At 46.8% G+C, this 12794-nt stretch overlaps 1 protein-coding gene and 1 pseudogene across 2 annotated transcripts in view; one reads left to right on the top strand and one right to left on the bottom strand.

Annotated features, from left to right (window-relative positions):
• The first annotated feature begins 665 nt into the window (after window positions 1-665).
• LOC308256227 (signal-regulatory protein beta-1-like) overlaps window positions 666-12794 on the top strand; it is a 32084-nt gene continuing 19955 nt past the window's right edge. Inside the window, exons 1-2 of the mRNA XM_080684322.1 lie at window positions 666-818; window positions 9427-9780. Coding sequence (XP_080540448.1) covers window positions 749-818; window positions 9427-9780 — 424 coding nt within the window. The 5' untranslated portion in view covers window positions 666-748. The remainder of the gene's footprint in view (window positions 819-9426; window positions 9781-12794) is intronic.
• Window positions 8315-9173, bottom strand: LOC308255829 (L-aminoadipate-semialdehyde dehydrogenase-phosphopantetheinyl transferase-like; annotated as a pseudogene). The gene has a single exon. The product of its transcript is annotated as an L-aminoadipate-semialdehyde dehydrogenase-phosphopantetheinyl transferase-like (transcript).

Here is a 12794-nt window from a genome sequence, read left to right as displayed (position 1 = left end):
TGTTTAACCATTCACTTATTATTGGGCATTTTCATTGTTTCAAGTTTTTTTTGTTTTTGTTTTTGTTATTGCAAAGAAAGCTGCTATAAACACCACGCACAGATTTTTGACATAAGATTTCATGTGTCTGAGATAAATGCCTGGGAGTGTAATTGCTGGGTCATAGAACCTACTTCCTTTCCCCAAAGAAGTCAGGATACTATTTCTTTTGTAGGATGGAAGCTTATACCAGTTCTGAGGTCTACCTTACACGTGCATTTGGACCAAGTTTTACCAGTTACCTCAATAAAGGGTTAAGATATGGAGTCATTCAGGAGCAGACCTGTTCCATCCCAACGCTGACCAGGCTCTGGTGAACCCTCTTCCTTCCTTCAGCTGAGTAGCTCTTGCTGAGGCTGAAGGAGATGAGGCCATAAGCCGGCAACATCCCATGAAGACCTCACATGGGCTGAGGGGCCAGTGGAGAGCAGAGGCCCTGAACACTACTCCCTGGAGGCATGTCCTAGTCCCTCTGAGAACTACGATGAGTAACTCCTCACCCTGGGGTTGCTTCCTTGACTGATTGTTTCACAATCTAGAAGCAGGAACTGTTGAGAATGCAGGAACTTGCTACTGTGTCACCGCCTTGTCACCCCTTCCCAGGCGCTTCCTCTTATATCACACAGCTGGGGCCTCACTCCTCTCACAGAGCAGAGTCCGGGTTCTCCAGGCACACACTTGGACACAGCAGGCCACTCAGGCCTCCACGATGCCCATCCCTGCTTCCTGGCCTCACCCTCCTCCCTGCCTGCTACTGACTCTACTGCTGGGCCTCCCAGGTGAGCACTCCTTGGGGCAGAATATTCTCTCCCTGCCCCTGGACTTCTTCCTTCCCCTGGAATTTTAGAATGTCCAGGAAAACAGGGTGCATTACCCAACAGGGCAGTACCTGAACACATGAAGTCAGGGAGCTGAGTGTTTTCTCTGTGGGTCCATTGCCTGCACCTGGTTACCAGAGGCATCAAAACAGATGATGCTTCAAACCGCAACAGCGACAACTCTGTGTGCATGAAACCCTCTGATCATCACAACATCCCCATGTGAGAACTATTACTGCTATCCCTCATTTGCACATGAGGAAACTGAGGCAGAGAAACATGTCCAGTGTCACCTGAGTAAGGCAGTGGTTCAGCCTGGATTCAAGCCCAGGCCGAGCAGCTCCAGAGCTCACTCCTTTAACCATGTTTAGGGCTTCACTGTGGAGGCTGATGGAGGAAAATCAGAAACACAGAGAAGTAAACCCAAGAACAGTCATCACCCATCAGGCCGCTCAGAGACCCAGAGTTCAGATATGCTGTTTACTCAGGAACTTCTGTTAATACGTTGCATGGTTCCTATGTGCCAAGTATGTTGCTGAGCAGTTACTATGTATTATAATTTTATTTAATCCTCACAAACACCAGTGTACTGGCTTGCGAGGCTATCCTCCTATATATATTTGTGATGCATGTATCTGTGTGTGTGTGTGTGTGTGTGTGTGTGTGTGTGTGTGTGTGTGTGTTGGTGTAAGGGAATGCACACACACACGATATTTTTGAAAAGCCTTTTATTTTTGTTCTCCTCAAATCCTCTTCATGAAATGCATATGAACAGATGTTTAGTTCTCTCTCAGACACCCTCCCTTCTTTGTACTTCTCTAAACTTACTACTGACCCTCCACAAACCGTTAAGACAAGCAAGTTCCTCTCTTGGTGAAGTGAGTAGAATTTTGTGCATTATTAACGTGGTGTCCCTCTTCCATGATGGAGGGGGGTTAGGAAGAAAAAAGGGGATAAAAGACCCAGAGACTCCTGTCTATATCTGTAACTATATCTACATCAACATCTGTATCCATCGCTCTCTTTCTACACCTACACCTACACCTATACCTGTACCTACATCTGCATCTGCATCTGCATCTACATCTATATCTATACCTACACATGCCTATATCCATATCTATACCCTCTAATGTCAGTTGAAGCATCAAGGCCCCAGGAAGTATAATGAATAATAACTTTTCAATTTCTTGAACACCCACCATGTGCTGATACTGTTGGACATTCTAGTGTCTGTTTTCTCATGTGAGCACTCTATCCAAGGCCGACCCTCTTGTCACCCCTGCCTAAGAGAAAGCAGAGGCAAAGAGAGTTTCCAGGCCACCCGGTGGTAAATGGTAGAGCTATTATTTGAACTCTGATCCTAGAGCTCATGGGTTTCATCTTTACCCCATGTCCTTTCCAGGAGATTTCTGCCACCTGTGACAGTGGGTGTAGGGAAGAGTGGCTGGGTGGGGGAGAGAGTTTGTGGTTTTCTGTTCTAGGTTCTTCTGCTTCCTGCATTTGCACAGAATGCTTGTGTGTGTGTGTGTGTGAGTGTGTGTGTTTTACCATCTAGTTGAGAAACTCTGTTTCTGACATACGTTCCACAGACTTGTCCACTTAAAATAAGCTTTAGAGCTTCAGAGAGGAGTCTGACTGGGCAGTTCACACATATAATACACATATTTATTGGCTACCAGCTCTGCACCAGGAGCCATTATAGGAACTTGGGGTGCAGTGGTGAATGGAAAGATAAAGTAGCTGTCCTCGTGGAGCTGATATCCCAGTGGAGAAATGACAGTAAACAATAGATAAGTAACTAATACAGAATATTGGAAAGTGGTAAGTGTTAGGGTGGAGATTCTACTGAACAGGAGAATTGGGGCATCTGTACGGTGGGATATGTGTTAACCAGTGTAGTCTGGGTGGGCATCACTGAGAAGGGACATTCTAAGCCAAGATTAACAGAAGATTGGGAGTGAGCCCTGCGGTTCGGGGGAAGAGCCTCCTGCAGGGAACAGCATGGGCAAAGGCCCCAAGAGTAGAGTCTTACTGCTGTGTTCAGGTACTTAAGTTTTTGCTCAGAGTGAAAAGGTTGCCACTGCCAAGTTTTGAAGAAAGAAGTGATATAATCTGACGTACGTTTTAAGTGATCATAGCATTTCGTTGAGTAGAGGCTATAACTGCACACAGAGAGAAGCAAAGCAGGCAGAGCATTCATGCAACCAGAAGAAGTGACTTGTGCCAGGACAGTAGCCAGCGGAGACAGGGGAAAGCTGCAGAAAGTGGGTGCATGCTGAAGGGGAACACAGCAGTTCTGGTGCCTAGGATTTCCCGTTGTTTGGGACCTAAGAATCCAGAGGAATAAAGGTGTCTCGGGTGAGGTACAGAGAGCTGCGGGGAACTCAGGAGTTGAGTTTAGACATGTTAGCTGTGACATGTTAATTTTCATCCAAAGAAAGATGTGAGTGGAGAGTTGGACACACAAGTCCAGAGTTCAGGGGAAAGGCCGTGGTCACAGATGTAAATATGAGAATTACGGATGCACAGATGGCAGAGTTGTTCCCATTCCCTGCTCCTCTCCACGCTGATCCCTCTTTTCTCTTCCCTCCTCTATTCTCTCTCCTTCTCCCTCCAAGATTCATTCCTATTTTTCCCATTTTCGTCTCAGCTGTTCAGCTTCCCCATCCCCAGTCTTGTCCTCCAGATTTAAAACCCCAAACCTTTGATGTTCTTGGTACCAGACGACCTTCCCTGTGACAGCACGTGGCCTCCTCAGAGGCACGTGTGGTTGCAGATAGTGTAAGTGGGTGGGTCTCGCCAGCTCGCACTCTGCAAAGGTGACCACAGAATTTCTCCCTGAGGAGAAGCTAAGAAATAAAAAAGAAGGCTGGACTTATTTGTGGTGCCACAGCTGCCTCCTCCTCTGAGTGACACTGTTGTATCTTTGTAGCCCGTGCTTTGGGTGTCATAGCCAAGAAATCATTGCCACATACAAAGTCATAAAGAGTTTCACCTATGCTGGGGTTTTTCCTGAGAATTTTATAGTCTTAGCTCTTATATTTAGTTCCTAGAGGCATAGCACGCTATTGAAATTGCTTGAGGAGGCACCCCGCCTCCCGACTCGGGAGTCAGGCTGGAGTCCCGCCACAGGTGGCTGGGACCCGCGCCTGACTTCTGCCCCAGGCTCCCCCTGCCCTGCTCCCTGTGTCCTCTCCGGGGCTGCCCAAGCAGGCACGGCGGCTCGGCTAGCCCCAGTCCTCCCTGTCCCCTCTGCCTGTGTCTGCTCCGGGCCACCGGAGCTGCCGTGCTGGCTCGGGCAGGCCCCCCTGTGTCTGTCTCTGTCTGCCACGCACCCTCCTCCAGTCTGGTCAAGACCCGTTACAGCATTCTGGCCTAATCTGCATATTACCTCTTTATATGTATGGATGTTGACTAAGAAAATAATGGAGAAGATGCAAATAAGTAAAATCAGAAAGAAAAGATCGTTCTGTGGGTCACCTTTGCAGGTTTCTGATTCATGTTGCATTTACTTTTATGATATAAGATAAAGGTCCAACTTCATTCTTTTGCATGTGGACATCCCATGTCCCAGCACCATGTGTTGAAACACTTCATTCAATGATGTTGGTGTCCTTCTGGAAAATCATTTGACCATATATGTGAGGGTTTATTTCTAGATTTTCTATTCTGTTCCATTTAACTATCTATCTATTTAATGAAAGAAGAACACTTACTTTGATTGCTGTAGTTTTGTACTGTGTTTTAAACCAGCAAGTGTGAGTTCTTGAACTATCTTTCTTTTTCAAGATTGTTTCATTATGTGGGGTCCCTTGAGATTTTACCTGAACTTCAGAATAGTCTTTGTTCTATAATGGTCTTTGTTCTAAAAAATGCCATGGGGATTTTATTGAATCTGTAGATTGCTTTAGGCCCTATTTGGCTTCTTAACAACACTAAGTCTTCCAGTACATGAACACAGATGTTTTTCCATTTAAGTCTGTGTAAATTTCTTTCAGCAATGTTTTATACTTTTCCGTTTACAAGTCTTTATCTCAGGGGCTAAATATACTCCTAAGTATTTTATACTTGCTGTTGCTATTGAAAATAGAATTGTTGCCCTAGCCCCGTGGTCAGAAAACGGCGGCTTGCAAGCCACATGCGGCTCTTTGGCCCCTTGAGTGTGGCTCTTCCACAAAATACCACAGCCTGGGTGAGTCTATTTTGAAGAAGTGGTGTTAGAAGAAGTTTAAGTTTAAAAAATTTGGCTCTCAAAAGAAATTTCAATCGTTGTACTGTTGATATTTGGCTCTGTTGACTAAGGAGTTTGCCAACCACTGCCCTAGCCGGTTTGGTTCAGTGGATAGAGTGTCAACTTGGGGACCGAAGGGCCCCCAGTTCTATTCCAGTCAAGGGCATGTACCTCAGTAACAAGCTCCAGGCCCTGGTCCCTGGTCCAGGGCATGTAGGAGGCAACAAATTGATGTATCTCTCTCACATCAGTGTTTCTCTCTGTCTCTCCCTCTCCTTTCCATCCTCTCTAAGAATCAATGGAAAATATCCTCGGGTGAGGATTTAAAAAAAAAACACAGAAAGATAATAGAATTGTTTGCTTAATTTCATTTTTGGATTGTTCATCACCATTGTACTTTATAAAAATGTAACTGAGTTCTGTTTCTGTAAAATGATTAGGAATGTTCTTTTCTTTCTGATTTTGCTTATTTGCCTCTTCTCCATTATTTTCTTAGTCAACATAGCTAAAGGTTTTTTCACTGTGTGGAAGTTTTTGAAGACCCTCTCTTGTTTTTTTATTTTCTCTGAGTGTGTTTTTTTTTTTAATTTACATTTTACTTACCTCTGCACTAACCTTTATTATTTTCTTCCTTCTGCTACTTTAGTTTAGGGTTTATTTTTCCCTTCTTTTTCAAATTTTTTTGATATACAGTAAGTTATTGATTTACGATTTTTTCTATTTTTTAATGTATGCATTTGCAGCTATAAATTTCCCTCTCACACTGCTTTGTCTGCATCATATGTTTTGGTGTGTGGTGTTTTCACTCTCACTTTCCTCAAGGTATTCTCTGATTCCTCTTGCGATTTCTTCTTTGAGCCATTGGTTTTTTTGGGTGTGTTGCTTGATTTCTTTTTATTTGTGGATTTATTTTCCTTCTGTGGTTGCTTTCTAGTTTTATTTTGCAAACTGCTTCACCAGTCCACTGCTTGAATAGTTCGTATGTAGATTCCAGTAATGGCCTTGTCACCCATACTCTGTGACAATGCCACATGCATAGGTGTCTTTATTTATAGCAACTGGTTTCTATAACAGTCAGAAGAGATGTGTGTGGTAAACAGAGCAATGTACCCCATCCCACAGAAGAAGTTTATTCCTTAATACCCAGAGCCTGTGAATATTTTACTTTATATGGTAAAAGAGATTTTGGAGAAGTGATTAAATTAAGACTCTTGATATAAAAATACTAGAGGCCCCGTGCACGAAATTCGTGCACGGGGGTGGGAGGTGTCCCTCAGCACGGCCTGCACCCTCTCACAATCCCGGACCCCTCAGGGGATGTCTGACTGCCAGTTTAGGCCCAATCCTAGCAGTCGGACATCCCTCTCACAATCCAGGACCACTGGCTCCTAATCGCTCACCTGCCTGATCACCCCTAACCACTCTGCCTGCCTGCCTGATCGCCCCTAACTGCTTGCCTGCCTGCCTGATCAACCCTAACTGCCTCTGCCTTGGCCACTGTGGCTTTGTCCGGAAGGACGTCCAGAATGACATCTGGAAGGTCATTCAGCTGTCTGGTCTAATTAGCATATTACACTTTTATTATTATAGATTATCCTAGATTATCAAGTGGGCATAATATAATCACAAAGGTCCTTACAAAAAGATGGTAAAAAATCGAAATTAGAGAAGAGCAAGTGACAATGGAAGCAAGGGGTTGGAGTGATAGGCAGATGGGAGCCATGAGGAAAGGCGTGCGGGCAGCCTCTAATCTGGAAAGGCAGAGAACAGAGCCTCCAGAAGGAACATAGCTCAGTGACACCTTGAATTTAGTCCAGTAGCACCAACTTTGGATTCTGACCTCCAGAACTATAAAATAACAGATTTCTGTTGTTTAAAGTATTTTCTTAAATCAGCCTTAGGAAACTAATCCTATATGATAATACTATATAATAAAAGGGTAACATGCAAATCAACTGAATGGCTGAACGACTGGTCGCTATGAGGCGCACTGATCACCAGGGGCAGACACTCAATGCAGGAGCTTCCCCCTGGTGGTCAGTGTGCTCCAACAGGGGGAGCACTGCTCAGCCACAAACCAGGCTGAAGGCCGGCGAGTGCAGTGGCAGTGGGGGGAGCCTCTCCCGCCTCCGAGCAAGCACTAACGATGTCCGATGTCCGCCAGTCAGACATCCCTGAGGGCTCCTGGACTGCTAAAGCATGCAGGCCGGGCTGAGGGACCCTCCCCCACCCCCAGGAGTGCACAAATGCCGTGCACCAGGCCTCTAGTATAACATGATTTGCTATGTGAAAAAATCTCAGGAACTTGAAACATTGTTTTACTTCTTATTTGAATGACACGTTCACTGTGTGCTGGTTTCTCTGCACATCACTGTCACTCAAGTACCCAGGCAGCTGAAGTTGACCCCATCATGACGTGTGGGTCTCAGGGGAAGCAGAAGTTGCTCCATAGAGGTTCTTGCAGTTAAATGCAAATCCCATAAAACACAGCCACTGTTTCGACTCACAACTCAGTGGTCTAAGGAAGTCTCGTGGTCCCACCGGGCAATGGTCTAGAAGTCTGACACTCCATGAGGCCAGATAGTGGAAAGCAGAAATATTTGGGGAAGCGTGACACTTCCGGAGATGACATGGCACTTAAACGCACCCTTTTAAAAAATTCAATGTTGATCATTTATTATTATAATGACAATACAGATGACATCTTCTCAGTTCACCATTACATTCGTGCTACGATAACAATGCTTCCTCTATTATGAACGCTACTTAATCCTTTAAAAACACATTATTTATGTTCTGGCTGGCTTGCTCATTTGGTTAAAGCATCTTCCTGATACACCAAGGTTTCAGGTTCAATCCCTAGTTATTGCACATACATGAATCAACCAATTGATGCATAAATAAGGGGAACAACAAAATGCTCTCTCTCTCTTGCTCTCTCTCTCTCTCTTAACACAATAAATAAATACAATAAGGCATGTTACTTACTCTGCTTGGATATTTTGGCATGATTAATAAAATAAAAGATTATAAGACATTTCAAAATTTTTTACTAAGTAAATTACCTAGTTTTTTAAAACTTACATTCCCCTTTCCATTCTAATAATGAAAACAATGAAATGATTTCACTACTTGATTTTAAACAATAACAAGTATCAGGCTTTTTTTTTTTTTTAAGTGAATAGAGAATATTACAAACAGTTTCATTTCCCTTTCTTACTTATCATGACTTTGTAGCATTTCCCATCAGAACCTCTTCTGTGAAGAAAAACAGTCCCAAAATGAAGGATGATCAGGGCTCATAGGAACAGCAGGTGATACTAAGTCCTGTCGGGAAGGACAGGACCTGCCTCTGGGGGTGTAGGGTCATCTTGAGATGAAGCATCCTGATGTCCAGATGCATCGGGTTTCCTAGGAGCTACTGCCCAAATGGTGCTCATCTGTGTGGCCCTCCTCAAACGCCCATTCTTTCCCTCCTTCTCCATCCAGAAACAAACGTGTTTCTTTATAAACCTGGCCATCTCCAGGTTTAATGGGGACATATCACATTCAAGCCATTGTGATTCAAACCCTAGTCCAGCACCTGTGGCTTCTCTGAAGCTTTCTTTCAGTGCCTGATGCCCATAGAACATAGGCAGCCAAGTCCATTCATCCTTAAAGCATCTGGTTGCTTCCCGTTCTTTGTTGGTAAACTTTCTTTCATACTCAGAAGGCATTCTGAAGTTGAGCCACAACCTGGTTCAATTCCAACTTGTAGCTCAGGTTCAACAGCAAGTACCACCCAGTCCCTTTAACGAGAGACGTTAAAGATGAAACTGGGTAAGGATACAGTGAATCTTTAGCAAGCACTGGTTTCCTTTTGCAGTTCTCTGCAAATGAATGTTATTCCAAGGAATGTGCTATTTCTCTGCACCAACTTCCTCATCATCAGACGACCAGCCATGGCTGTGTTGGTGTTCCTGGCAGAGACGAAGTCCTCAGATGGCTGGTGGTACCGCCAGCAGCCATTCTGTTCCACTGGACAGCCAAGCTTTCCAGGAAAAGGCCCAGCGAACCCCCTCCATTCGTGGCACCAAACAAAACCGCTTGATGGGGGAAAACTTAAACCCACTCTTTGTCACATCATGTTACCTCCCTGTGCCTCAGTTTCCTCATTTGTTATAGGCTCTCACATTACAGGTTGCTTGTGACGGTTACATGTATGATTCATGCAATGTGCTGGGCTCAAGGTCCGCTCAGGGTGTGCACTCAGTGAATGAAAGCTGTTGATAAATACTGACCGAGCCCACAGGCTCCCATACTGTGAATAAATAACTGCTCTGTGCTTCCCTCCAGGAGGGGCAGGTGAGGAGCTGCAGGTGATTCAGCCTCAGAAGTCAGTGTCCGTCGCAGCTGGAGAGACGGCCACTCTGAGCTGCACCGTGACCTCCCTGCTCCCCGTGGGGCCCACACAGTGGTTCAGAGGGACAGGGCCAGGCCGGGAGTTAATCTACAGTTTCAAAGGAGGCCACTTCCCCCGAGTAATAAGTGTTGCAGACGCCACAAGGAGAGACAACTTGGACTTTTCCATCCGCATCAGTAACATCACCCCAGCAGACACAGGGACCTACTACTGTGTGAAGTTCCGGAGAGGAGGTGATAATGACACGGAGTTCAAGTCTGGAGCAGGAACTCAGCTCAGTGTGAGTGGTGAGTACAGGGAGATCCTTTGTCCCTCGTGTGTGACAACAAGTCAGTAAGAACGACTCCCATCTTTGAGCAACAACTAAGAGTCAGGTGCGGAGGTGGGTGCTTACAGTCATGATCTGATTCCTGGTCTGATTTCACCCCGTCTGCAGATCAGGGAAGCTGAGGTCTGGAGGTGTCATGCTATTTGCTCAAGCCCCATGGCTGGTCAGTGGTGGGAAAAGTCTGGAACCCCTGCTTCCATGGCTCCCCAGCCCTGGCCTTTCAATCCTGTCCAAACCTTGGTTGCAGGGATGAGAGAACTGAAGGTCTGAGTGACTTGCCCATCACAAGGCCAGACCTCACCCACCTCCAGGGAGTGCTCCCCTCCATGTAGCCGAGGCCCCTCCTTAGTGACACCCACTGGGCACCTGCTGTGATCCAGGCTCTGAGCTGGGTGCTAAGGCAGCTGCAGAACAAAGCAGGCAATGGCTCTTCCCCTCGAAGCTTCATTCCTTCCCTCCAGTGGGAGAAACTCACTAGGGCAGGGAGTAGAGAAGGTGCTGCTTTCTCTCAGCCTCAGAAACATCACAGGAGAAGGAAATCCTGAGAGGCCCAGACTCACTGCTCACTCTGACAGCCCCGCTGGGAGGAGATGCCCAGAAGTGGGCGATCACGGTGGGTCTGCTGGGAAACCCCCTTTATTCCAGAATCCCAGTCACTGTCATGAAGCCTCCCAGTAGAGTTGGGTCGTCTCAGAATGTCCTTCACCCATGGAAGAGGCTCCCCATGTGGGAGACATAGGAGTCGCCCCATTGAGGCAACACCGTTCTCATTGAGGGTGTTTTACCAGAGGCCCAGGATCCTGAATCCTGGACTGTGAGCACGCAGGGACCTTTCGACCCTCCAGCCTGACTCCCCAAGTACACAGGGGCGCTTAAGGTTAAAAGGTGACAGGGATTTGCCCAAGATCACATGGCCAGAGACTGAGGAGATTGTCCCAGAACCCCATCTGAGTTTAGCAGCTTTTCCCTCCTTCAAAGACAGACACTATTTCCATCAAAAAGCCTGGTGAATGCAAGCACTGAATTAATGCTCAGTACAGCACACCATTGAACAGGGATCCAGCACCTCTTATGTTCACTGGTACCCAAAGCTTCACATGCCCCTCACACTCAGACTCTGTGGCCCAGGTGATTGGGAACCTCCCCGTACCTCCAGCCACATCGCCCCAAATCAAGCACCCACATCAGCACCTAGAGCTGCCCCTCCTTCACCAGCTGCCTCCACCTCCAGCCTGTGGAGACAGCATCATTCATTCACTGCCTTCTGTTGAGGGGTGTGAGTTGTTCCCAGCCTTGGGCTATTCACACAGTGACACAGGGGATACCTTGTCCATGTGTCACCCTACTTTAGAGGGAGGTGCTCATGGAAGTGGCATTGCTAGGTCACAGGGTGCGTGCATTTTAATTTGTGTGGGTATCGCCAAATTTCTCTGCCAGACATGGTAGCAATGGAGTCTCCTCACAACTCCTGGACACAGGCAGGGAAAGTGGCTTATCCTGATTTACATATATTACTATGTTCCTAGACAGTGTCCCTTGCCTAGGCATCACAGGTGTAAGTGGCTCCATTACCACTCAGATCTGCTGCCTCCTGGTAGAGAGCTCCTGCCCCTTCCCTGAGCTACTTGCCCAGGTGATGCCTGGCTGAGCAAGCAGGAGAGGTCAAGGGTCATGTCTTCATGGTGGCATTTACTCCTACAGCCAGTGCTGCGAGGGAAGGGCCATCCATTGCCCCTTTGTTAGATGAGGACACTGACTTGAGCAGGAAGGGGAACTAAGAATTGAACCTCAAGCAGCATACCTCAAGGCCCCTGCTCACCGCAACACCCCACTGTACGCGTGGAGAAAGCTCCAACCCTTTTCTTAGAATCATGCTTTTTTATGTTCTTCAGAAAAAAATAATTTAAGAAAGGTCCTGTGGGGGAGACAGGTGCAGCTTTACCACTGAGATGAGACAGATCCTCAAATGTCCCATGATATGGCCTGAAACTATTTCTGCAGGACATGGCTCTGCCTATGGAGGCATCCAGGAGGCCTTCCCTTCTGTGTGATGTTTTCCTCACTGAGCAGCCGCAGGAGCCGCCTGGCACAGTGGCCTGGATGGAGCAGAGAGGGGTCTCTGAGCCCCAGCACCGCCGTGGGCAGCATCCCTGTCTCTGCAGACTGAGGGAGAGGAGGGGGCATTTCCTAGAGGGCCCTGCGCCCAGTGAGCAGGAGTTCATATTCTAGACTCACTGCCAGGAGCCCCTTCTCCCATTTATACCTACAGGGCCCCCGGTCTGGGCACTGGAGGGCACTCCTCCCTCGAGCAGGTGGCGATCAGGAACCCACGTTTGTCTGGCTCCCTAGCCCTGGCCTTTCAATATGGCCTGAAACTATTCCTACATGACATGACTCTGCCTATGGCTCCTGAATGTGGGCACTTGCTCTGCTGATGGACATGAATACCTGGGAGGCCACAGGAAATACCTCTGGGGCACAGTAGTGGCCAAGGGGACAGTCCCTTCATTCTCTCAGTTTTAGTTTTCTCATCTCTAAAATGGCGATGATCATGGACTCCTTTTAGGAGAGTGGAAAGGATTTGAGGTGCTCTGTCTGAATCACCCAGCACAGAGGTGCACCCCCAAATCAAGGTGTTAAGTCAGTGTCATGACCCAGTTAACTTGGCTGGGCCTCAGGTCCTCACCTGCAGAAATTGTGTAGAATAACATCATACTAATACAATCACTGATTAATCAAATATTGATGATATAATCCAATCTGCCTTTAAGTGTGTTTTCAGGTGAACCTATTGAGAGGACAGACCCTCGTTGAGCCACGGTATTGTCATCCCATGGCTGTGTGCTCTGGGCAAGTCTCTGTCTCCCCCAAGTCCTCAGTTCCCCACTTGATGAAGATGATAATCGTGGCTCCATTCACGGTTCTGTAAGGATTGAGGGCAGCTGTGAACAGCCAGTGCACAAAAATGAGACT

Source organism: Plecotus auritus (genome assembly GCF_963455305.1).
Source record: "Plecotus auritus genome assembly, chromosome: 8".
Taxonomy (NCBI): Eukaryota; Metazoa; Chordata; class Mammalia; order Chiroptera; family Vespertilionidae; genus Plecotus; species Plecotus auritus.
This window is presented reverse-complemented; position numbering and strand designations above follow the sequence as displayed.